This window comes from Paroedura picta, chromosome 4, assembly GCF_049243985.1.
Source record: "Paroedura picta isolate Pp20150507F chromosome 4, Ppicta_v3.0, whole genome shotgun sequence".
NCBI lineage: Eukaryota > Metazoa > Chordata > Lepidosauria > Squamata > Gekkonidae > Paroedura > Paroedura picta.
In genome coordinates, this window is record NC_135372.1 from 144,235,249 (window position 1) to 144,260,317 (window position 25,069).

The 25,069-nt window shown below is 57.8% G+C and overlaps 1 protein-coding gene across 4 annotated transcripts in view; it reads right to left on the reverse strand.

Annotated features, from left to right (window-relative positions):
* Positions 1-25,069, reverse strand: part of NOL4L (nucleolar protein 4 like) — a 121,837-nt gene that overhangs the window by 16,066 nt on the left and 80,702 nt on the right. For 3 of the 4 annotated variants that reach the window (XM_077336071.1, XM_077336072.1, XM_077336073.1), the window contains one exon: positions 14,093-14,234. In XM_077336071.1, coding sequence (XP_077192186.1) covers positions 14,093-14,234 — 142 coding nt within the window. Of the gene's footprint in view, positions 1-14,092; positions 14,235-22,415; positions 22,488-25,069 lie in introns of those variants that run through there. The other variant, XM_077336074.1, reaches the window with a different exon arrangement.

Here is a 25,069-nt window from a genome sequence, read left to right on the forward strand (position 1 = left end):
AAGACCCCGTCCCACCGATCTGGCAACCTAGCTATCGGTAGGACAACACTGCCCCATCCCTTCTTCCTAGTCCCTACGAACTAGGAAGATGATCAGTTCGTCTTCAGAGTTTTAAAAGCTACAGCCTGAGTTCTTGATGGTTTCCCCCCTCTAAACCAGGGGTGGCCAAACTGGCTCTGCAGATGTCCACAGATGTCCATAGACTACAATTCCCATGAGCCCCGAATCAGTTTCAGGTCCTTCTTCGGAATCTGCCCTTTGCTCCATCGAGGTCAGCCACAGGCAGGAAAAGTTCTTTTGAGTCACCTCCTGCCCTATCCTTGGACCTGGCGAAGAGGGGGATGGAACCATGGACCTCCTGCACGTCAAGCAGGATACCTGAGGCCAGCGCCATCTTTAATACTAACAAAGTTCTATTCAAGGTGTAAACTTTTGTGTGCAGGTAGACGGCTTCAGATCTCATTGTATCGAAAGAAGGCGCCTGCACAAGAAATAAAGCTCAGTTGGGCTGGACTCAAAACTCGGTTCTGTTGCTTCAGACCAACCCAGTCACACACCCAAACCCATCCCAAGCAGACGATAAAGCTAACCAGGGTATGTGCGTGAGTGTGTGTGTGTGGGGGGGGTACTCAGGTCCGATTTAAACATGGTTCGGGGCCTGGATCCCCGTCCCCTTCATGGCCTTGTGCTCTGCCTTCCGTCATCTTTGGAGGGCCTGCTTGTGACCCTCCATTGTGGCCCCAAAACTGGGGAGTCCTCTGTCTCCCCCTCTCCAGTCCTCTCCGGACAGGTGAAAACACCTTTGTTTCATTTGACAGACCTCTGGTAAAGGATACTGGCCCTCCTCTTCTCCTGTGTTGTAATGTGAAATATGCTACAATTTTAAATGTTATTCAGTTGTTCAAATGGTTCAATGTTTTTTTCTTTTGTAAAGGATGCTGCTTTGGGGACCCTGACCAGGTGGAAAGGCAGCATTAAAATGTTTTAAAAAATAAATAAAAGACCATAGGAACATGCTGGGTCAGGCCAGGCCTTCCCCTGAGAAGCCCCTCTGAAGAGCCCTGCTGGGTCAGATGAGTGGTCCATCTAGTCCAGCCTCCCATCCCACCCAGGGGCAGAGGGACTGAGGCCACCTTCTGGCTCTGAGGTTCACAGGACCAGCTGCTCTGTCTGTGGAGGTTACTCCAGGAATCTACCTAATCCCCTTTGAAAGAGGTTTATTCTCTTGGCCATCACTACATTCTCAGGCCGTAAATTCCAGATCTGAATCCCTCCCCCGTTTGCTTTTGTATGTCCTGAACCTACTGCCCATCGACGTCAGTGGGAGAGAGCAAGTTCCCTTGGCCCCCCCCTCTCGACCCCCGTTCCCAGCTTAGAGACCTCGGTCATGTCCTCGTTGTGTCCCTGTCCCTCTCGTTGTTCCTTTTCTAAACTAAAAATCCCCTTTCCCCCCCCTAGGGAAGGGGCTCTGACCCCAACTCCTCTCGGGGCTGCAGGGCCGGCTCCCCCCTGCACGCCAGTGGCGGCACCTGTGCATCCCTGGCCAGGTGTGTGGGGGGGGAAGGGGGCCTTTGGCGCTGGAGGGCGGGCGCATCCCTCTTTTGTTTGAGCGCACACGGCTGCCAAGGGTGAGTCGCCTTGGCCGAGGGCCTGCGCTGGGCTGTGGGCGGGGCGGAGAGCGAGCGAGGGAGCGGGCAGAGACATGACAGGCAAACCTCGCGGAGGCCGGCCAAACGGCTCCTGGAAGCAGCCATGAATTTTGCAAACAGATCACAGCTCCTCCTCGGGAGGAGGCCTCTGGCTTGGCCTGGCTTCCACAGGGCAGGATCGGGGCCGCAACAGCCATCTCCAGAAGCTGCTCCTGGAACAGGCCGGGCCGGAGGGGGGGGCATGCATTAAAGAGGGGGGGGGACCAGTCTCCACCTCCTGTCCCGTCACCAGCATGCAGACAAAACCCTCTTGTGAGGCCAGAGAACAATGACTGCATGGAAGGCCCACGGAAAACCAGGCAGTGGGGGGGGGGGCACAGGAGGCCCTCCCCTCCATGGGGACTGCCCCACCAATCGCCACCCAGGCCCAGGAAGGGCTCTAGAATGATCCACCAATTGCCCCTGGCAGCATCCTGGGGGTGGGAGGGAATTATTCCTGATGCCCCCCCCCAATGCAGGGGGCCCTCAAGGGCCGCAGGGTTGGTGCTGTCTGGGCCAGAGGGAAGGAGCCCTGGGCAGGGATGAGTCACCCTGTGTGGCTCAGACACCCCCTTCAAGAATCCCCCCATCCAGAAGAAGAAGGAAGTGGCCGTTGCAGGGGAGAAATGACCTGTCCCCGGTCCCCTCCTCCACCCCCCCCACCCCCCACCCCCCACCCCCCACCCCCCCTTGCGCAGAGCGCTTTGCAACTTTGCCATCGTGGCTGGGACATGGAGAGCCCTTCCGAGGACCCCGGAGAAACAGCAGCCGGCCAGAGGCTCCAAACGCATCAATTATTCACGGGCAGAAGAGAGCAGAGCAGGGGGGGGGGCGGCCGGGGCCAGGACAGGGAGAGGGGGTCTGGGGACCCAAACACGGGGGGGGGGGGAGAATCATGAGCCAGAGTGGTGTGGTGGAGAGAGAGTGGGATCAGGAGTTGGGAGATCCAGGTTCGAATCCCCATTGGCACCATGGAAGATTCCTGGGTGACCGGTCACATGCACTCAGCCTAGCCAACCTCGCAGGGGTGCTGTGAGGAGAATACGAGGCAAGGAGGAGAATGCGGGACCCCACTGGGGGAGAAACAGGAATGGGGGGCCGAGTTAAGTCAAGTAAAAACAGAATCAAAAAAAGCACCAAGGTGCCCAAGGGCCAGGAGGAAGACCCCCACGGGGCAAATGACCGCATCTTCCAGGAGTCCTTTGCCAGCGTCAGCCGTGCTCCCCACCCCCGGGCTGCCTTGGAGGGGGCCGTCAGCCACTCAGAGTCCGGCTGGCCCCCTTGACAAAGGGCCACTGTCGAGGAGCTGAAAGGTGTCTCTCTGTGCCCGTCGCCCACTGGCCCTGCCCCGCGGCTGCCGGCCCGGTCGAAGCCTGCGCTGGGGCACCTGCTCGGAGAACGAACGGCAGACCGAGCGGAGACTCGCACCCAGAGCCCTGGGTCCCTTTGTCTCCCTCCACAGCCCTCTTTGCCTCCAACACCCGCACAGCCGCAGGGCCACGAGGCCAGCTCCTGGGCCTGGAGCATCTTCGTGCGGAGCAGTGTGCAGCTACTCTGCAGGGACGAGGGAACTCTGCACTGGCTCAGAGGTGCTAGCGACAGGCTCAAGGGCCATTCAGACGGCCCGACAATTTCTTCACATCCCGCCTCTCTCGCTCAAGGCGGCTTCTGCCCTCCTCCTCTCCAGCAAGCTCAACCAGATCCGAATCCAAGACTCTGGCAACCGTTTGACAGTGGCAGAGCCCCTAATATACCTATCCAAGGACCCCCGGATGTTATGCCACCTGGTCGCACCTCTCTGCCACCTCCCCCCCCCCCAGAAGTGGCACATCCAGCCGCACCCTTTGCCCCCCTTTCCTTTCAGGCCCGTATTTACTAGGACTGTGGTGGCTCCGTCTTAGGCACGGACCCCCGGGGGTTGGTGGACCCCTGCTCTAGTCCAGCCGCTCCCCCTTGCCGGCTCCCTCTGGGCCTGGCTTCTCTGCTGCACCCCTGAGGCCTCCAGGGCTTCCCTCCTGGCACCGTGAGCAAAGGTTGGACCCAGCCCGTGCCAGCTCCCCCCCCCCCGCCCCCGAGAACCGAAACTGCCACCGCTGCCCAAGTCCCACACCCACTTCTCGTGGCACTCTCTGGCCAAAAACAGGTTGCGCCAGTTCTGGCAGCGCCGTACCCTTTGATCGGGGGCAAAGGCAGGGAGGGGCAAAGGGTTTGTCTCCTGCCGTTTTAAGCCCTTGCGAACCCAACGAGAGCCAGCCCTCTGCTTCCGGCCAGAGGCTCCGGGATGAGGAAGCAACAGGCCTCTCCCACCGCTGCCCCCCAAAAAAGCTGGCATCCAGAGGTACACTGCCCCCGCACATGGAGGCTCCATTTAGAAAACTGGCAGGAACGACTGATTTGGGGGGTCTGGTCACTGCTTCAGAAAGATGGCATAAAACCAGTATGGGGTCGGCCCAGGATATGCGAGACCCGGGTTTGAACCCCTCCTTTGCCGTGGAAGCGTGCTGGGTGACCCAGGACCAGGCACTCCCTCTCAGCCTCAACCGCCCCCGCAGGGTTGTTGTGGGGATAAAACTGGAGTCAAGAACTGGGAGGAAGGCAGGATAGACATGAAGTCAAACAACAGAACAGCATGAAAAGAGCAAAGCCAAGACCTTTTCAAACGTCCCAGGAGCCCAAGACCTCTCCTCCGTCAACCTGCTTGTCCCAGAGGAACCGAAGGTGCCGGTCCTTTCCAGACTCAAGGTCACGGGACTGATCCTGCACTCACTAGCAGCGCTCAGGACCCTCTCAGTGCCCCCCCCCCCAAAGCACAACCCTGCAGGGTTTCTTTTGCTGACACCCACTGGCACCATGTTCAAGCGCAATTCTGTCTGAATGCGGAATGGGCAGGGGGGAGGGGGGGGAAGGGGGCTGCATCCTGCAGGAAGTTCCTGACAAGGAGCTTTTGCCCACCCGCCCCCTCCCCTCTGCTCATGTCCAGCTCCCCTGGGAACCTCCTTTCAGGAGGCTGCAGCCAGAGGGAGGGCGACTTGACTCAAGGGTGCTTGTCCAGAGACCCCTTCTGTCGGGGGAGATTTGCCGCAGGGCCCACCCAGGGTTCACGGTGGGGGGGGAGGGCAGCAGGATCCGCTTGTCCGGAGACAAAATGCCCAAGGGGGCTGCTGGCTGGGGCTCGCTTTCCAGCCCCGGAAACCCCTGCAACCAAAGTGGAGCACCGAGGACTGGGAGGGAGCCACCGCCTCCCTGCACCGGGGAGAGCCCTTGGTGGAAAAAGCAAACCACTTGTGACCATAGGGCAGGGGGGAAAGACCGTGGCTCCGTGAAAGAGCCTCCACGTGGCATGCTGAAGGTCTCAGGTTCGATGCCTGGCATCTCCAGTCAAAAGGAGCAGGCCGGAGGGGATGGGAAGGACCTTTCTCTGCCTGAGGCCCTGGCAGGAGCTGTGGCTCAGGGGGAGAGCATCTGCTTGGCAAGCAAAAGCCCTCAGGATCAATCTCCGGCGTCCCCAGTTAAAAGGAACCTTGATGGACCAAGAGCCTGATCCAGGAGAAGGCAGCTGTGTGTGCATGCTGGGAAGGGCCGTGGCTCAGTGGCAGAGCCAGCGCTTGGCATGTTGAAGGTCCCCGGTTCAATCCCCGGCAGCATCTCCAGTTCAAAGGACCAGCCAGGATGGGGAAGGCCTCTGCCTGAGAGGCCGTGGAGAGCGGCTGCCCGCCGGAGTGGACAAGGCTGACCTCTATGGAGTGAGGGCCTGACTCAGCATGAGGCAGCTTCACGTGTCCCAGAGGCAGCTCAGAGTTCCCAACCTCGCGGAAACGACAGCTGCATCTGCGCACGACGGGAGAGTGCCTGAGGACGGCATGGCACTGGTGCTCTGCAGTGGAGATTCGAAAGGGTGGCCTTGTCCTGCCTCTAAACAAAGCGGCGGACGAGGGGGGCTGAGAGCGGACAGAGACAGGAGGCAGCTTGAGGGCATCCCGAGGGGCAGGGGGGGCAGGACGGACAAAAGGACAGTACTTCTTTACACGGAGAAAAATTAAAACGTGGAGGTTACTGCCAGACGATGTGGTAATGGCCACGGGTCACAGTGATTGAGGGGAACCTCCATATTCAGAGGCACTGAACCTCTGAATTTAAGGGATAGGAGCTGGCAACAGAGGAAGGTCTCAGCCGCTCTGCCCTGTTGTTGATCCCCCAGAGGAAGTGGCTGGCCCCTGGGTGAGACAGGATGCTGGACTAGATAGACCACTGGTCTGACCCAGCAGGGCTCTTCTGAGGGTCTTCTCAGGGGAAGGCGTCGGCCTCTCTGCCCTGTGGCTGGCCCTGCAGAGGAACTGGCTGGCCCCTGGGTGAGACGGGAGGCTGGACTGGAGGGACCCTCCCTGGCCTGACCCAGCAGGGCTCTTCTGTGGGTCTTCTCAGGGGAAGGCCTCGGCCTCCCTGCCCTGTGGCTGGCCTTGCGGAGGAACTGGCTGGCCCCTGGGTGAGACGGGAGGCTGGACTGGAGGGACCCTCCCTGGCCTGACCCAGCAGGGCTCTTCTGAGGGTCTTCTCAGGGGAAGGCGTCGGCCTCCCTGCCCTCTGGCTGGCCCTGCAGAGGAACTGGCTGGCCCCTGGGTGAGACGGGAGGCTGGACTGGAGGGTCCCTCCCTGGCCTGACCCAGCAGGGCTCTTCTGAGGGTCTTCTCAGGGGAAGGCCTCGGCCTCTCTGCCCTGTGGCTGGCCCTGCAGAGGAACTGGCTGGCCCCTGGGGGAGACGGGAGGCTGGACTGGAGGGACCCTCCCTGGCCTGACCCAGCAGGGCTCTTCTGAGGGTCTTCTCAGGGGAAGGCCTCGGCCTCCCTGCCCTGTGGCTGGCCTTGCGGAGGAACTGGCTGGCCCCTGGGTGAGACGGGAGGCTGGACTGGAGGGACCCTCCCTGGCCTGACCCAGCAGGGCTCTTCTGAGGGTCTTCTCAGGGGAAGGCGTCGGCCTCCCTGCCCTCTGGCTGGCCCTGCAGAGGAACTGGCTGGCCCCTGGGTGAGACGGGAGGCTGGACTGGAGGGTCCCTCCCTGGCCTGACCCAGCAGGGCTCTTCTGAGGGTCTTCTCAGGGGAAGGCCTCGGCCTCTCTGCCCTGTGGCTGGCCCTGCAGAGGAACTGGCTGGCCCCTGGGGGAGACGGGAGGCTGGACTGGAGGGACCCTCCCTGGTCTGACCCAGCAGGGCTCTTCTGAGGGTCTTCTCAGGGGAAGGCCTCGGCCTCTCTGCCCTGTGGCTGGCCCTGCAGAGGAACTGGCTGGCCCCTGGGGGAGACGGGAGGCTGGACTGGAGGGACCCCTGGGATGATCCAGCAGGGCTCTTCTGAAATCTTCCCCCCCCCATTACCCTCCCCCTCCACGTTCTCCCCATCTTTCTGTGGCTTCCTTGTCTGTCAAGTTTTAGACTGTTAACCCCTCAGGGTAGGAATCCGTCTTCCAGTTTAAAGTCTCTTGGAGCTTTCCAAAATATCTCCTGTTGGGTGCAATCAAGCGATCACGTGTCACTCAGAGGTATACTGCCTCTAAACATGGAGGTTCTGATTGAATCACGGCTGGGCAGGGCAGGGCAGGAAGGGAGATACATGCCAGGGAGAGCCTTTCAGGACCAATACCGGTCCTCTGAAAAGCTGTCCTCAGATCACCGCATTAGTGCCCAGACTAAGACCTCCCCCCCATGCCACCTTAGTGTGCCACTGCTGGGGATCTCCTGTCTGAGCGTTATCCTCCAAGCTCACATTTGTAAGTCTTTGGCATGGCTCAGGGGAGCCAATTAGTGTTAATGGGCTTGGCAGGGAAGGAAGCCATCGGCAGAGTCAGCAGGGCAAGTAGAGGTCACGCCGGGAGACACACTGTGTGGGATGTGGGTCCCACAGGGCAGAGCTGAGTGTTGGGTGGCCTTTGCACCAGGCAGGGTGCTCCCCTCCCCGTGGAGAGAATTGCACCTGCTTTACTGAAATAGGCCTCTCCCTGCTCAATGCCTCCTTTCTTCCCTCTCCCCTTCTGCGGTTTTCCGCAAAAACAAGGGACACGATTTTCGTTATGTCCATTGTATCTAAGGAAGTGAGCCCTGAATCACCAAGGGGATGGGATAAATGTTCCAGTGGGTCACTGCGTTGGACTGAATTAGCAGAACAAGGTCGGGAGTCCAGAGGCACCAGGAAGACCAAAAAAATTTAATTCTGGGAAGATACTTTCATGTGCATGTATTTGGGGAAGTGTGCATGCACACGAAAGCTTATACCTTGAATAAAACTTTGCTGGTCGTAAAGGTGCCCCTGGACTCAAGCTCTGGAATACATGTTAGTCCTTAAGGTAGGGATTCTGGGTCTGCAAACTCCGGCAGACTGGGGGCTGCTGTTACACACATCCAGAGCTGCTGGAAATTCCATAACAGGACAATGAAGTGGGTCGCCGTGTTGGTCTGAAGTAGCACAACAAAAACAGAGTCCCATCGCACCTTTAAGACCAACCAAGATTTATTCAAGGTGGGAGCATCTGAGTGGATGCACAGAGTGCACCTTAAAGACCAACCAAGATTTATTCAAGGTGGGAGCTTTCGAGTGCATGCACAGAGGGCACCTTTAAGACCAACCAGGATTTATTCAAGGTGGGAGCTTTCGAGTGCATGCACAGAGTGCACCTTTAAGACCAACCAAGATTTATTCAAGGTGGGAGCATCTGAGTGCATGCACAGAGTGCACCTTTAAGACCAACCAAGATTTATTCAAGGTGGGAGCTTTCGAGTGCATGCACAGAGTGCACCTTTAAGACCAACCAAGATTTATTCAAGGTGGGAGCATCTGAGTGCATGCACAGAGTGCACCTTTAAGACCAACCAGGATTTATTCAAGGTGGGAGCTTTCGAGTGCATGCACAGAGTGCACCTTAAAGACCAACCAAGATTTATTCAAGGTGGGAGCTTTCGAGTGCATGCACAGAGTGCACCTTAAAGACCAACCAAGATTTATTCAAGGTGGGAGCATCTGAGTGCATGCACAGAGTGCACCTTTAAGACCAACCAAGTTTTATTCAAGGTGGGAGCTTTCGAGTGCATCCACCTTGAATAAATCTTGGTTGGTCTTAAAGGTGCGATTGGATGTTTGTTATACCAAAAGTTGAGGAAGCACCCAGGGCCTTATATAATATTTTAATATATATTTTTTCACATCCAGGTGTTGTTCTCCTCTCTCTATATAAAATACTCTCTGAATGTGTGTTATGTAAATTGAATGCATTTGTAATCACCGAGGAAGGCTGAAGCACGTGAAGCACGTGTGGTTTTATGTCATACACAGGACCTCTTCATCCACCCCGAATACATCAAACTGTACAATCTGATGTTTTTTATTTGATACGCACACAGAGAGAGATTCCCATCTTGCTGTGTGCTGCCCCTGAAGACGCCAGCCAGAGTTCCTGGTGAAACATCAGGGACCAAAACTACCAGATCACACTGACCACACAGTCCAGAAACCCACAACAGTCACTTGCATAAAAGAAATGAAAGCAATATACTTTTAGGACCTGCTCAAAATATATAGTAGGGTTGTTTTAATGTCAGGCTACAGAACAGAATTAGCTAATGAACCATTTATGCAACACAACACACAGAAGGTAGGCAAGACAGGCAGAGAGAAAGATTCACGTGAGCAGATCTGAAGCTACAGAACCTAGTCAGAGTCCAGGGGCACCTTGAAGACCAGCCAGGTTTCATTCTGGGGATGAGCATTCATGTGCATGCAGGTACACTTCTTCAGACAGAATCAGGGGGGTTGGCAGGTTGGTCTGCAGCAGCACCACAAAGCTTGAGGCCAGTAGGCACTTTTAAGACCAACCAAGTTTAATTCTGGGGATGAGCATTCATGTGCATGCACACATACACACGAAAGCTTATACCCAAAATTAAACTTTGCTTATCCTAAGGGTGCCCCTGGACTGAGGCAAAGGGAAGAGGCGGAGAAAGAATGTGAGGTCAAGGAAAGCCACACACGCCCCTCCACTCCGTCAACTTTCCACACAAAGGACATGTGATGAACGGAGCGGCAGATGAGATGTTCTTATCTTTGGCCGGCCGGCTGGCCAGAAAGGCAACATTACAGCTATACTGACAAGACAACAGGGATTCCCAACCAGGGATCTGTGGAGCTCTGTGAGAGCTCTCCGGGAGGGTGGTGCGCTTCAGTGCGGTTCGGATGCCTTAGTGATCACCAAAGCCTGAGGCGGCCAGCACTGTGGCACAGATAGGAGGGACGGCACTGGCAGTGTGCCACCTGGCGCACCGCCCCCCCTCTCCGTGCTGCGGTGCTGGCCTCCTATGTGCCGCTTCTGGCTTTGGTGATTGCCAAGAAGACCGAACCGTGCTGAACAGCGCAATCCTGCTCTCCGGGCCTCTCCGGCCTTTCCCCTAAATCCTGCCTTAACGGACTCAGCCAAACTTCCGGCCCAGTTCCAGGGCTCCTCGAAGCCTGAAAATATGTTTCAGGGGTTTCTCCACGGTCAAAAGGATGGGAAAGGCTGGGCCACAGCTTTCTAGGCGGACCTGGCCGGCAGGGGAACCAGAACATTGTCGGATACAGCCTGCCATGCAGGGACCGACAGTGAAAGGAAGACGTCCTGGGTGGCCGTTCCTCAGAGCCAACGGGGTGCCAGAAAGGTTTTGCAGAAGACACGAAAAATTTGACAATGTCATTATTTATTTCTGCTACTGACTTCATTCACACTCCTGCAAATACTTTTCTCCCCAATGGAGACGGAAGGTGGCTGACACTAGGCCCAGCTGGGAGGGCGCAGCCTGGACAGACCTCAGCAGCTCTCCACCACTTTTCCTCCACTGGAGGGGGGGTATGAAGGCCCACCTTGGGGGGAAGGTGTGCTTTGCAACCAGCCCCAGGGCATGCCAAGGCAGGAGGGGCAGTGGCCCCCTTGAGACCCCCCTCCCGGGCACCCTGCTGGGGAACCCATGCAGGGACAATGGCCTTTTCTTGGTTTAGGCAGAGCGTGTTTTTCTCCCTCCTGCTGGTTCCCGCCCGCCTGCCCGGCACTCCCTGGGCCCAGGCATTTTGTCCCGGGCTCACCCCCCTCCCCTCCCCTCCGCCCCCCCCCCACCGCCTCTGCACGGAGGCCTCTGGGGACAATGAGGGATTCAGGCCTTGCTGGGAAACCAGAACAAGAGTCAATTTGCGGGCTCTGCCCAAATGCCATGGAGATGAACTTTGACCCAAACTGCTCCGCTGCACCCGCCTTATTTACTCTCCCAAGCCCGCAGAGTTCAAGGCGACGCCTCCCTTGCCCACATGCCCCACCCACGGCTCACCTTTGACCCCTCCTTAATTACCTGCACCCCCACACACACACACACACACACACATCCCGTTAGCACCACCCTCCTCTCCTGCAAGCCACCCCCAGTAGGGAAGTCGAGGCGTTCCTCCGGAACTCAGCCGATCCGCACAGGACCTATCCAGAGGAAGTGCTGAGTCCCCTTAAGTTCCAGACCTCTCACGGGCCCATTTGTCCTGACTGCTGCAGAGGATCCTGCTGGGGCGGCCGGCCACCCCCTGGCAGGAGTGAGCGTCCAGGCCTCCTCCTTTTCGGCTCCTGGCAGGACAACTGGGGAACATTAAGTTTCTAGTCCTCCTGACATCTGGAAGGACACATGACTACAAACCCTACTCGGAAACCGAACAGGTGGGGGGAAGCTCCTTTTTAAAATAAACGTTTTACTTGGGTCTGCAAGGAAGGGCCACAAGAGACCAACACTGGCACATCCCTTCCTGCCCACCCACTCGTCATCTGCCTAAGCTCATAAAAGCAGCCTCTCTGCTTAACTTCCAAAGATGGAGAACCCACCACCTCCCGAGGAAGCCTGTTCCACTGAGAAACCGCTCTGACTGTCAGGAACTTCTTCCGGAGGTTTAGAAGGAATTACTTTTGAATTAATTTCATCCCATTGGTTCTGACAGCACAACTCTGCTCCATCCTCTCCATGGCAGCCCTTCAAGTCCCTGAAGATGGCCACCCCATGACCTCTTAGTTGTCTTCCTGAATATCATGAAAGTCTCCTAGTCAGGCAGCTATTGGGATCCTGCCCGACTCCTGTCCGCGGTTCCCTTAGAGCTGTGGTCCCCAACCCCTGGCACCGGGCCGCGTCTCCCTCTCCCCGCCTCCCCAACCCCCCCCCCCGCAGTGAGAAACTTCCCAGGCCGCAAGCAAAGCGGCTGCCAAAGCGGCCGATTAGCTTGCGGGCCGGCAAGCTTCTTTTTGTGGGAGGGGGGGGGGAGAGGGAAGTGCGGCCGCTGGCGCAAACGTGCAGGCACGGCAGGTCCACACATGGTGCAAACGCACATGCGCGGACCTGCCGCACATGCATGCATGCGTGAAATTGCCGCACGTGTGCATTTGCATTAGCGCATTGTGCAAATGCGCATGCACGGACCTGCCACTCGTGCGCGTTTGCGCCATGCGCGGCTGCATATGCATGGCGCCAGGATCGCCCTCCCCCCACCGGTCCGCAGCCTAAAAAAGGTTGTGGACCACTGCCTTAGAGTGCAAATGTGAGGGCAGGCCTTGTGTCCGATTCTGGGGATCCCAGAAGGATAACCAGAAAGCAGCCCACCGAGGAACAACACTGCAACAAGAGACACAACCCCACTGCCTCGCCTTGTGGCCTTTCCCCCTTCCTGGTGCTGCACATCGTGTGTGCTTTGATGCGCCATGCACTGTGGCTAGCAAGCCATGATTGTGATGCATCTCAGAGCCTGCAGAACCCTCAGAACTGCCGGACATCCCGCCTCCGGCGTCCTGGTCACCCAATGGCATAATTCACAATGTGACGCTCCCACCAGGAGCACCATCGTTCCCATGAGGCGGAGGGAGGGCCTGACCCAGTCAAAAAGCCAGAGATTGTGGCTGCCGGGAGGTCACAGCCACCAGCATGCACCGTTGACGAGGTTGGAGGGGGGCAGCCCATGTTCTTTGAGGAGTGCTCGGGGACACTCACAGGCCTGTTCCCCCTTCCTTCTTGAGCAGCTCCCTCCATCCAGCAGAGACACAAAACACACAAAACTGTGTTCTGCTGCATCGAGCCATCGGTCCTCCCAGGTCAGCATTGTGTCCTTTCATACCAGCCTTTTCCAGGGCCTCTGGCAGAGGTATTTCATATCACCTCTTTCCCAATCCTTTGAGCCGGAGATGCCGGGGATCGAACCTGGGACGTCCTGCGTGCAAAGCTGAGGCTCTACCACTGAGCCTCAGCCCTTCCCCTGAAGCTGCCTTATACAGAATCAAACCCGCGATCCATCAAGGCCGGTATTGTCTGCTCGGACTGGCAGCGGCTCTCCAGGGTCTCAGGAGGAGGTCTTCCACATCACCCCCTACCTGGGCCTTTCAACGGGAGGTGCCGGGGATTAGAACCTGGGGCCTTCTCCGTGCCAAGCAGAGGCTCCACCACTCTGCCGCTCCCTGAGGTGTTGCTTTTTCATTTTTCAGAGCCGCAACTCTCAATAGCTCCAGCCCAGGAAATCCTGTTGGTCTTTAAGGTGCACCTGAACTCAGATCTCAGCTTTTCTGAGTCACTGCCCGCTTCTTCCGATACAAGCCGGTCTGAGAAGGTCAGGCCGACCTTGAGGGACCAAGGGGCTGATTGAGCACAGGGCAGCTGCAGGTATTCCTGAAGGAGGCTTTCCTTGGCAGGCAGAAGGTCCCGGGTTCACTTCCAGCTAAATGACCTCCGCCAGACACCCTGGAGAGCAGGTCTGAGCAGACAAGACTGACCTGGATGGACCGAGGGGCTGAATCAGCAGGAAGCCGCTTCATGCCTCTCTGGGGCTCACGTGAGATGCGGCTCTGGGCAGATGGGCAGCGGCTTGATTGATTGACGGATTGATTAGACTTATAAAACCGCCCCTCACGGCCCAGCAGTCTCGGGGCAGTCTGCAGCACTTTAAAACCAATAACACATGAGGAACAATAGGTAGGTAGGTAGGTGGACAGATTTGAACACAGGACAGAGAGAGAGACAGACAGACAGACAGACAGACAGGCAGGCAGACGGACAGAAATGTCACTTAAAATCCACCAATGAGCAGCAGTCGGCATGCTTTTCTCCCAGGCCCAATCAAAAATACTCATCTTGTCTAGAGTATTATGGGGGGGGGGGAGTTTCAAGTGGGTAGCCGTGTTGGTCTGAATTGGGACAATAAAATCAGAGTCCAGGAGCACCTTTAAGATCAGCAAAGATGCTTGCACTCAAAAGCTCCCGCCTTGAATAAATCTTTGTTGCTCTTAAAGGTGCTCCTGGACTCCGATTTTATTATGTGGGGGAGTGTCCCTAGAGGTTTGCGTTTGGTGAGGGGCGGGGCCCTGCGGGTCCCCCGGGGGCCACTCACCATCCTCTTGGCTGTGGAGGTTCTGGGGGCTCCGCATGCCTTCCTCCTGGCTGGGGCTCAGGCTGGCGTTGAGGTGCTGGTCAGCTGACATCCATGTGGAGTCGTTCATGTCAAAGTCCTCGCTGCTCACGGACGTCTCATCCTAGGAGGCAAGCGGGAAAGGGTGAACAGGGAGGGCGGGGGGTCCGGAAGGCGACACCTGCGCAGCCCCCCGCACAGCCAACGCTGCGGGACGGCCGCCTCCCATGCAGCCTGAAATCAAACGCATCTTCCCGTCATTGGAAGCCCCCCCCCACCAGGAGAAGATTGGAGACTCGCCCACCCCCCAAGGTGTAAGAGGAAAACCCCAGGTAGAAACCAGCTGAGATACAACTGGGAAACTAATGTTCCTCAATCAATTCGGTGGTTAAAATGCTACTAAAGTTCAATTAAATAGGTGCCATCAGGGGCCCTTTGGTACTGATACCAGTTTTTTTAAGGCTAGTTCCTGTTCCTCTTACTGCACAACCCGGCAATCCCACAAAGGCGGAAAGCAGCCTGGGCCTGTGTGTGACGTCGGAATGAGAATCAACTGAAAGGCGGCAAGGACGGGTGTTTTAAGAGCGTCTCTGCCCCCATTCAGAGCCCACGGCTGACCTGCCGACCCTCATGCCACTTGGAGGGGGGGGGCGGGGGGAGCGATGGCTAATAACAAAACGCAGCTCCTGGACAGAAGCTGACACAAAGTCAACCCCCACCCTGTCAGTCAAGTCCAGAATATTCGGATTGTGGCCAAAGCCATCCCACTGCAAGGGGGCGGGCTCAGCCGTTCTCACTGGGACATATTTTTTGATCTTAACATGGGCAGAGGCTAAGAACAAGGAAGCAGCTGCTATAGAGGCAGGACCCTAAGGCACTGCACCCCACCAGGGGCCACTCCCCACCTCAAACCCTCCCCAAACCAGGTTGCAAATCTCCAGAAATTTCTCAGCGCTTTTCAGCCAGGATACAACCCCCCCCCCCAGCCCGGTCTGGGGTGCAACCACTGCCCCCCCCTTCCCCGGCATGAACAAGAGGCACATTGATTTCAAGGACCCTTGGGCAGGGCAACCAGGAGGCTGCTTGGGAAGGGAGCCCCCCCCCCCGCCTGCCCCCAGCTCTGTCAGCCCCGTCTCATTCCCTTGGCGCGGTCCCATTTTGCTGGAAAGCCCACAGGCCCGCCCTCTCAAAGGTTGTGCAGCAGCTCGGCTGGCATCTCGGTGGCCCTTCCTGAGCCTTCGATTGCATTCCTGGCTCCCACTCCGGCGGCCCAGAGGACGTGTCTCAGGGCCTCCTTTCGCTCCCCCTGCCCACTCCCACACCCACCCCGCCCAGCCTCCCCTGGGCTTTAAGACGCAGGCCTCGGACGGACCCTCCCAGCCCCACAAAGGTCAGCCACGAGATCTCCAGACTGTCAGCACGGCAGGCATAAAGAGGGGGGGAGGGTCACCGCCCCCAAAAAGGCACATATGCACACACACACACACACACACACCCCATGAAGGGCTGGCAGAGGAGGGCTTGATGCAAACCCTTGCACTGAGACATCCCCTCCGGCACGCTTTCTGTCTCCCCCTCCCCCCACAATGGCAGGCAGACCACACCCCAAATAGTCGGTTGGAGCCCCCAAATATGCAATCCGACGGGGCCTTGGCTTTGATTCAGAAGGGCAGTTAAAAAACAGCTGAAATACCATGGATGCAAAATCTGCTGACCATTTCCTGGGCCTCCTTAACAGGGGCGCCAACTCCAGGCTGGGAAACTCCTTGCGATTAGGGGGAAAGTCAGCATTTGGGGGACAGGGGCCCAAACAGGGTACGCCAGCACAGAGCCCACCCTCCCCAGGAACTGATCTCTGCCCTCCGGAGGCCAGCTGCCATTCTGCAAGACCTCCAGGCCCCACCTGGAGGATGGCAAGCCTACCTCTTAACAACATGACCCCAATCTGCCTCCCACCGCTCTCTTCAGTTTTTGGTGAAGAGTCCTGGGCTGATCCTTGAAGAGGAATTCCAGGGCTCATGGCGACGGCTGGTCACTTCAACACAGCAAGGCCTCGAGCCAGGCAGTCCCTGACGCTAGTCCTCAGTGTTTTGGCAACGGCAGAGTTCTCTCTCTGAGGCCTGGCTGCCAGAACCCATGGACAAACCGATGCTCCGTTAATCTTAAAAACAGAAGTGGAAAAGAGCCAGAGTCCGGGGGGCACCCCAAAGACGCACAACATTGGGGGCAAGGGAGGGGCTTTCCTGGGTCCCCGCTGACTTCTTTGAAGGGAGACCGAGGTGGGCGGCAGTGTGAGTCGTCTGCAGCAGGAGAAACGAGCCAAAGCCCAACTGCGCCTGAAAGACTAACAGAATTTGGGGCAAGGCAGAAGCACCCCTCCCTCTCCACCTCTGGCCCAAGGTTACCCAGCTGGCTTCTGTGGGCCAAGCAAGGATCCGAATCTGTGTCTCCCAGATGCCAGTGGGACATTCGAACCCAGGGGTGGCCAAACGGCGGCTCTCCAGAGGTCCGTGGACTACAATTCCCATGAGCCCCTGCCGGCTGGCAGGGGCTCATGGGAATTGTAGTCCACGGACCTCTGGAGAGCCGCCGTTTGGCCACCCCTGCAACTACTACAACAAGGCTGGACAATTTGCAAACCGGGGTTGTTCTGTCTGGGCCCTTTCAAGGCACGGCCCTGACCTCCCCCCCCCTCCTGTTTGCTCTCTTCACCCCCCCCCCCCTGACTTTATAAGCCTCCGCCAGCCCACCACTCCAATTAATCCCCCACTTAAGCGGGGGATTCTGGCTTTCGGCCTGCTGGAACAATGGGAATCCTATGTGTGTGTGTGCGCACGGGCGCCTTCTCCGCCCTTTCCGGTGCCTCGTGGGGCCGGCTGCGCGCTCGGAGGCCGAGGGGAACCGCAGACAATGGTCGGCACCCAGATGCGGATCGGCTTTCACCGCCTGGACCGTTCTCAGGAGGCTCCTTCGCCATCCTGCGCCGTCCCCAAGGCAGGCCTTGGCCTTGTGAAAGCTTTCCTGTAAAGGCCCAACCCCCCAACCGCCCCCCCCCCCATGTATTTTTTATTGGAGACAAACATCTTCAGCACAGGGCCCCCCCCCTCCCCGAGCGCTCTTCCTGTATTGCCGGCTGCAGAGGGATCTGCTCACGCAGAGCAGGAAGTCCTGGCTTCATCCTGCCCCCCCTCCTCCCCCCAAGTCCCCACCGAGATGGGCCACAAAGGGAGTTTCCTGGAATTTACGGCGCCGGCACAACCTCCAGACTCCCTTGATTAAAGAGGCCTGGCTCCGGAGCACGGCGGCCTCAAAAGCTCAAGACAGGCATCAGGGTGACTCTCCAGCCCTGACCCATGTGGATTTCCACCAAAGAACTGGTCTGCGGACCACCAACACCCAGGCGTGGCCTGAAGCCCTTCAGGAATTGCCAGTGATCTCCAGACTTCAGGGGTCAGCTCCCCCAGGCCAAACGGCCAGCTCTATGGTATACCATAGAGTCTAGGCGAAGCAGACATCCTAGAGTGACATCACGTTCCGGCTGAGCTCCCTCTTCTCCCAAAGCTCTGCCTTCCCTGGGGAGGGGGGATCCCCAAAGCTCCAGGGGTCTTCCCAGCTGGACCTGCCGGCCCTGTGACAAATGCACGTGCTCACTTGCGCAAACATGAAGCGGACAGAGGTGAAGAGAAAGGTGCCCAGCGGAAGATGTCCGGAGCCTTCCTTGGGTGACGGGGTCCAGGAGGCAAAAAGACAGAAACAAACACCCCTCAGCCTCATTTTCTCCTTTGCACACGTGGAAAGAGGCCATCGGGGCTGAGAATATGCTGTAATCCCACAGTGGGCAAAGGGGGGAAGCAAAAATTACGGCACACAATTCGTCCTCCTTCGAAACAACAGCAGCCTCGTACAGCTCACCATGCGGATATCACGGCTTCATACCTAAACGAGGTTGGGGAAGGGGGGGGGGACGAGATTCCAGCAGTTCTCAGAAGCCAGAAAGGAAGGGCGGAAGGTCTCCTGTGCTCTCCCTGCTCGTGACTACCAGGCCCAAAGGGGGAGATATGCAAATGGGCCCATTTACGTGCTTCCATGGAAGCGGAAGGCACCCAATGCCACCGACCCGCCTCCTGAGAGCCTTTGGCCCATGAATCCCATCCTGGGTGTACAGCTGGCGTTCCCAACCTCCAGGAGGGACCAGAAGATCTGGAAGGCTACCTGAACTCCGAAGGGCAGAGGTCAACTCCCCCGGGGGACAGGGCTGCTTTGCAGGGCCGACTCTAGAGCGATCCACCTCCACCACAAAGTTTTCTTTTGGATAGAGGCTTGTGTGTGCGCACACACTTCTGGCTCCCGGAAGGAAGCTCGGCTGGTCTTAACAGAACGCCTGGACTCAGACTTTGTTCTGCTCAGACCCACCAAGACGCCCCACCCGGATCTCCCTCTGGACTCCGCCTCCCCCCGCCCCCAGCCCCGGTCCCAAGAGACGAGGAACGTCCCAACGGCACATCTGGGCATCGCCCTCCGTGCCACGCTCTGTTAAATCTGAATTGCTGCCACTGTTTACCCTCCTGAGCAAGCCAGAAAGAGGGTGGCTCCCCCAAAGTCACCTCGTGAGCCTTCATGGAAAAGTGGGATCTGGAGCCAAGTCCCAGGCCAGGAGCTGCCGAATTGGCTCTCGAGATGTCCACGAACAACAATTCCCATGAGCCCCTGCCAGCGGCATTGTAGTCCGTGGACATCTCAAGAACCACAGTTTGGCCAGTCCTGGGGGACTAGTCTTCCCCCACTATAGGCCTAGAAAAAAATGATGAAATGCCAAGGGAGCTACAGCAAGGGAATAACAGCAGCTCATAGGGCCATGGAGTGGGAAGGGACCTCATGGGTCATCTAGTCCAACCCCCCCACCGGCACAATGCAGGAAGCTCACAGCTACCTGTCCACCCACGGTGACCCCAAATGTCATAACTGTAATGCTTTCAAAGGATTTTTTTGTTAATAAAATCTTACTATAAGCTGCCCCGAGGTTGCTCGCTGGGAGGGGGAGCCTATAAATCAAAATATTATTTGTTATTGTTGTTATCTGAGACCCGAAGCTCCCTGCCTCAGATGTGTGACCAAGGCAACTCTGGCTCTCAAAAACCTCTGCCTGGAAGACCGGGCTTCTGAACTCGAACCTAGAAGTGCTGCTCATGCCGTGGGGGAACGCCCGTGCCGGGTAGATGCTCCCCAAAGCCCTACTTATCTGTGGGGCCACTTATCTGCCTATGCGCCCCTGCCCCCCCCCCACACACACAGGGCCCTGTGCTCTGCGGGTATGAATGTGCTGGTGGACATTTGCCTGGCCTCGACCTGATTCTAGGGCTTTTTCAGTCTTGGCCCCAACCTGGTGGAAGGAGCTCCGGGCAGAGCTACAGGCCCTGTCGGAATCGTCAGCTTTCCGCAGGGCCTGCAAGACGGAGCTCTTCCGCCAGGCGTATGGCTGAGGCCAGGGCTGGGTCCCGGAGTTACCAACGGGGGATCCCTTAGCTTTGTTTAACCCAGGACCCCCGCTCCCGATGAGAGAGAGCTTCTGACTGTAACTTGGACAGGGGGCGGGAGACAGAACTCTTTGTATCGCCATCCTTAAAATGTTTTTAACCTTTAATTTTCTGTTGTTTAAGGGGATTTTAGGGGTTGTCCTGGTTTTTATTGTTTTACCGTGAACTGCAGTGATTCAAATTTAGAGCGGCGGTATACAAATTCGAAAACAAGCAAACAAACAGACATATAAATAAATAAATAAATACAAGCTGCAGAATGCCTCCTTCTCACATGACAACTTCCAGCTGAGCACAGAATTTGGACCCAGCCCCACCTCCCCTTCAAAGGTTCCGCCTGAGAGGCAGGCCTGTCTTCCCCAATGTCTGTAGGGCAAGCCCCCCACGCCTCCCACAGCTTATCCCCCCCCCACCAATGGTCCCATCCAACTGGAAGGGGAAGAGCCACTGAAACAGCAGCAAAACTGAGGCCTCTCATCTCCCGCCCCACCCAGGGAGGAGGCTTTGGGGGGAACGAGGGAGCCGACTAACCCCCCGTGGAGAGAAACGAAGAAGACGGCAAGAAGTACAGAAGAGGCCAGGTGGCCCTTGCCCCCTCAGCAGCACGAGGGACTCAGGACCTGCTGGGGAAAGGATCTGCCCTGGACCAGCAATTCTTCTTCCACCCAACGACCCTGTGAGGAAGGCTACCCAGCAAGCACCTGTGGCAGAGTGAGAATCTCCCAGACTCTACTCTGAAAATCTAAACACAGGGGAGGGGACTGCGATCTCCTCAGAAGGAGGCAGAAATCCAAACATGGAATGCTTCGTGCAGAGAACGTGGTCGAGAGCAAAGTCCTTCCCAGCAGAGATCACCCGGAAATACAACGGAGCTGAAAATTCAAGTCCGGTTGTGCAGTAGGAGAGCAACAAAATGCCCCAGGGAAGACACCTCTGTGACGGGCAATAGGTTCAGGATCGACAGAAGGAAATATTGCTTTATGCAGAGAGAGATAAAAATGTGGCATTCCCTGCCAGAGGGTGTAGGGATGGCCTCAAGAATAAACAAGGCTATCAGAGGCTCCAGCCAAGGATCCTGAGCATCCCCCGACAACCGAGTCCCCCCCAACCTGGTTCTCATCCGCAAAAGCCCCCTGGGCGTGGAAATGCCTTCCCGCCTTCCTGAGCATGCTAGTTCACTCCAGGTTTTCTGAATCCATCTCAGGCAGGGGTGGCCAAACTGCGGGACTCCAGATGTCCGTGGACTACAATTCCCACCCTGCCAGCACATACTGCCAGGGGCTCATGGGGATTGTAGTCCACGGACATCTGGAGTCCCGCAGTTTGGCCACCCATTGTCTAAGATGAGTATGGAAGTAAAAACCCCAAATGCAATGGGGGGGGGGGGGACGGGGACCGACGACAGAACAACTGCTCCTATCCAACCCTTGGCTAAATTGACTCCCTTTGGCTTTAATTCAAAAACCACAAGGATCCTTACAGCTGCCTGAAATGGAATCAGATCTTTTGGTCCATCAGGGCCAGAATTGCCTGCTCAGACCGGCAGCCGCTCTCCAGGGCCTCCGATGGACGTCTTTCCCACTTCCTCCTGCCTGGTCCTTCTGACTGGAGATGCTGCCTGGGATCCAACCGGAGACCTTCGGCAGGCCAAGCAGAGGCTCTGCCACTGGGTTACAGCCCCTCGCCACCAGCCCAGAGGCAGGTGCTCAAGCAACAAGGACACGCAATGCCCCCGGAAGGTGCCATGGTCGAGGGGAGCCTCCAGGCCTGACCTCCGAGAGCTCCCTTGCTGCTTTCCCGATGACACCCCCTCCGCCACCTCCGCTGCAGTGCCACCATGGGCAGTCCGGGCACAGAAAGCAAGATCCGACGGCGGAGAGAATATCCTAGGAAGTCCTTCCTGAGTCTGCCACAAAGCCCGGCCACGCTCCTTCCTGCCACGGGGGGCTACACCAGGCAGGCATCCATCACAACCTTCTGCAGAAGGGTGATGTCTGGCTCAGCTCCTGAACTGGGACTAGACTGGAAGGGCCCCAGCTGAACGCATCCAGGAAGCTTCAGAAACCCCTGCAGAGAAATTCCCCAGAGGGCTCAGCCTCTCTCTCGGGGCTCGAAAGACACCCAAGGAGACCGGCCTTCTTCCTGCTGTCCCTGCCCGGTCGCCTGGAGAACACGCCTTTTCACCCTAGGTAACCAGAAACACAGGCGCACGCCTGCCCACCGCTGCTCTGAAGCCTGTTTAAAACCTTTTGCGCCTTATCTTATCCTCGGGAGATAAGCAAACATCTGCCTCCCCACTCCCACCCTGAGATCCTTTTTAATAGCTGAAAGCTGCCCGTGTGTCTCCCACACAACCACTTCAATGCAAAACAGCAATTCCAAATATGCTGCCTTTGCCGGCCCCCCCCCCAAAGACAAAATCTATTTCCCCACCACATTGCTACGGCGGCTGTGCCTGCCTGCGTGCGTGCGTGCTTCGGATTTTTTTAATCTCTCTGTCTTCTGTCTGAGCTGGTGGGTGCCCAGAATTACACATGACCGAGGAGTTGGGTGTTCTGTGCTCCTCCGTAATGCACCGCCAGCCGCCTCGCCCACCAGCCTCCCCCAGCCCCCACGGCGGGACCAAGGGATCTGCCCCCTCCGCTTCCTTCCAGCCCGAGAGCCCAGCCGTCCTCCTTCCCCTGGTTCTTGGGAGTCTGCTAATGTCTCCTTTCCTGTAAACAAGCGGCAAATGAAAGTTTCTTTGGAAAAAGAGAACAGGAATCCATTACCACCGTCCGCCGGTCTGCTTCCCGGAGGGCCTCCGCGGCTACCGCACTGTGCCAGAGATGACACGGAGGGAAGGCACAATTGCTGGCAGCCAAAACCTTCCTCCTCCCTCCCTCTCCCCCCCCCTCCTGGCACTCCCTCTCCCCCCTCCTCCCCAGCTCTCAGGAGAGATCTTTTCACCCTGCAATAAAGTTCCACTGCAGGCAGGGCCGGGGAGCTAGAAGGGACGCCGAATATTTACCCAGCTCCCTTTCCAAAAGAGCCACCAAACACCTGCCCAGGTACGTTTGGCAGGCAACACCCAAGTGCACTCCGGCCTCTGCAGAGCCCCCTTTCCCCTGCACCTGCTCCAGCACTTCCGGGTGCCTCACCCAACCCCCCCTGCACCCAGGAGAAGGCTGGCTCCCCGTTCTGCCAACACCTCTTTATAAACATGCCCTCTGGTTCCCCCCAGGAGCAGAAAGCAAAATTCTTCGAAAACGGGCACTCTTGGCAAGGAAACGGCCAGCCCGACATTACCTGGCAGCCAGGACCCGCCCGCCTGCTTTTCTGAGCACCTTTCTCCGGAAGACAGGCCTCCCCCCCTCCCAAATAGCCCCCACCTCCTGTGGCTTTCCCTGCCAGGTCAGGTAGCCCTCGCTGTCACCTTGCCCGGGGAGGGGAGGCTATCAGTAACCCGGCTCTTTCCCAGGCAGGGTCAGTTTCTCCGGAGCCCAGCTGACTCCTGGCTCCAAAGTTACCGACACTCTACCCGTCGCTCCCCTCTGGGTTCTGCCCGGCAACAACCTGCCTCCCTCATTTCGGACGGCAGCCTCCTTTGATTGCCAACGAGAACTCCCCTCATCCTCCTCAGTCAAGAGGCCGAGTCAGGGAAGGCTCCTGGGCAGGGGGAACCCGGCCACCACCTGAAGAGTTTCCGAAAAGGCCGGGGGAAGTCATTCCAGCCGCTCTCGTTCCTTTTGCGGGGCTCTACCTGTCAAGCAGGTGGCTCCCCCCGTCCCTCTCAAAGGCTGCGCTCTGGCGGAGTCTGTGCCGGCACACCTCCATTAGGGAAAGCTCCTGGCCTGGATCCAGACAGCTACTTTAGGTACGCCCAGGGGCCCAGTCGGGCCTGGTGGGATTTCGGCTTTCTGGCACTGAACAGCGCACACACGCACGGACGGCGAAGCTAGATCTCAAGGACCTTCCCCACATCTCAATCGCAAGAGCAATTTCCTACTTCCCAGCTGGGGAAACAGGAGATGTGGCTGGAGACCAGCGAATACAGCACCCTCCGGGGCCTGCAGGACGAGCTCTCGGGCCCCCAGCCTTGGCTTTTAAGGCATTTGCCACCCTGCAGACATCTCCGTTTACGGTCAGCACCAGAGCCTCCCGGGCCTTCCCCCCATCGCAAGATTCGCTCTGCTCCCTCCCAGCAAAATACCCATTCAATACTGAGGCACGTGTGATTTAGTGATCAAACGTGAGGAGAGGGGCCTATTTTTTTAGAGCAGGGTCCAGCAGGGTCAAAGGATTCCTAGAATCTTAGAGTGGGAAGGGGCCATGCAGGCATCCAGTCCCACCCCCTGCTCAGTGCAGGGTCAGCCTCCAGCATCCAGGAGAAGGATCTGTCCAGCCGCTGCTTGGAGACGGACAGTGAGGGGGAGCTCCCCACCTCCTCAGGCAGCCCCTTCCACTGCTGAACTAGACTCCTAGAATCCTAGAGTGGGAAGGGGCCATGCAGGCCATCTAGTCCCACCCCCTGCTCAGTGCAGGATCAGCCTCAAGCATCCAGGAGAAGGGTCTGTCCAGCCGCTGCTTGAAGACGGCCAGTGAGGGGGAGCTCCCCACCTCCTGAGGCAGCCCCTTCCCCTGCTGAACAAGACTCCTAGAATCCTAGAGTGGGAAGGGGCCATGCAGGCCATCTAGTCCCACCCCCTGCTCAGGGCAGGATCAGCCTCAAGCATCCAGGAGAAGGATCTGTCCAGCCGCTGCTTGAAGACGGCCAGTGAGGGGGAGCTCCCCACCTCCTGAGGCAGCCCCTTCCCCTGCTGAACAAGACTCCTAGAATCCTAGAGTGGGAAGGGGCCATGCAGGCCATCTAGTCCCACCCCCTGCTCAGTGCAGGATCAGCCTCAAGCATCCAGGAGAAGGGTCTGTCCAGCCGCTGCTTGAAGACGGCCAGTGAGGGGGAGCTCCCCACCTCCTGAGGCAGCCCCTTCCCCTGCTGAACAAGACTCCTAGAATCCTAGAGTGGGAAGGGGCCATGCAGGCCATCTAGTCCCACCCCCTGCTCAGGGCAGGATCAGCCTCAAGCATCCAGGAGAAGGATCTGTCCAGCCGCTGCTTGAAGACGGCCAGTGAGGGGGAGCTCCCCACCTCCTGAGGCAGCCCCTTCCCCTGCTGAACAAGACTCCTAGAATCCTAGAGTGGGAAGGGGCCATGCAGGCCATCTAGTCCCACCCCCTGCTCAGGGCAGGATCAGCCTCAAGCATCCAGGAGAAGGATCTGTCCAGCCGCTGCTTGAAGACGGCCAGTGAGGGGGAGCTCCCCACCTCCTGAGGCAGCCCCTTCCCCTGCTGAACAAGACTCCTAGAATCCTAGAGTGGGAAGGGGCCATGCAGGCCATCTAGTCCCACCCCCTGCTCAGTGCAGGATCAGCCTCAAGCATCCAGGA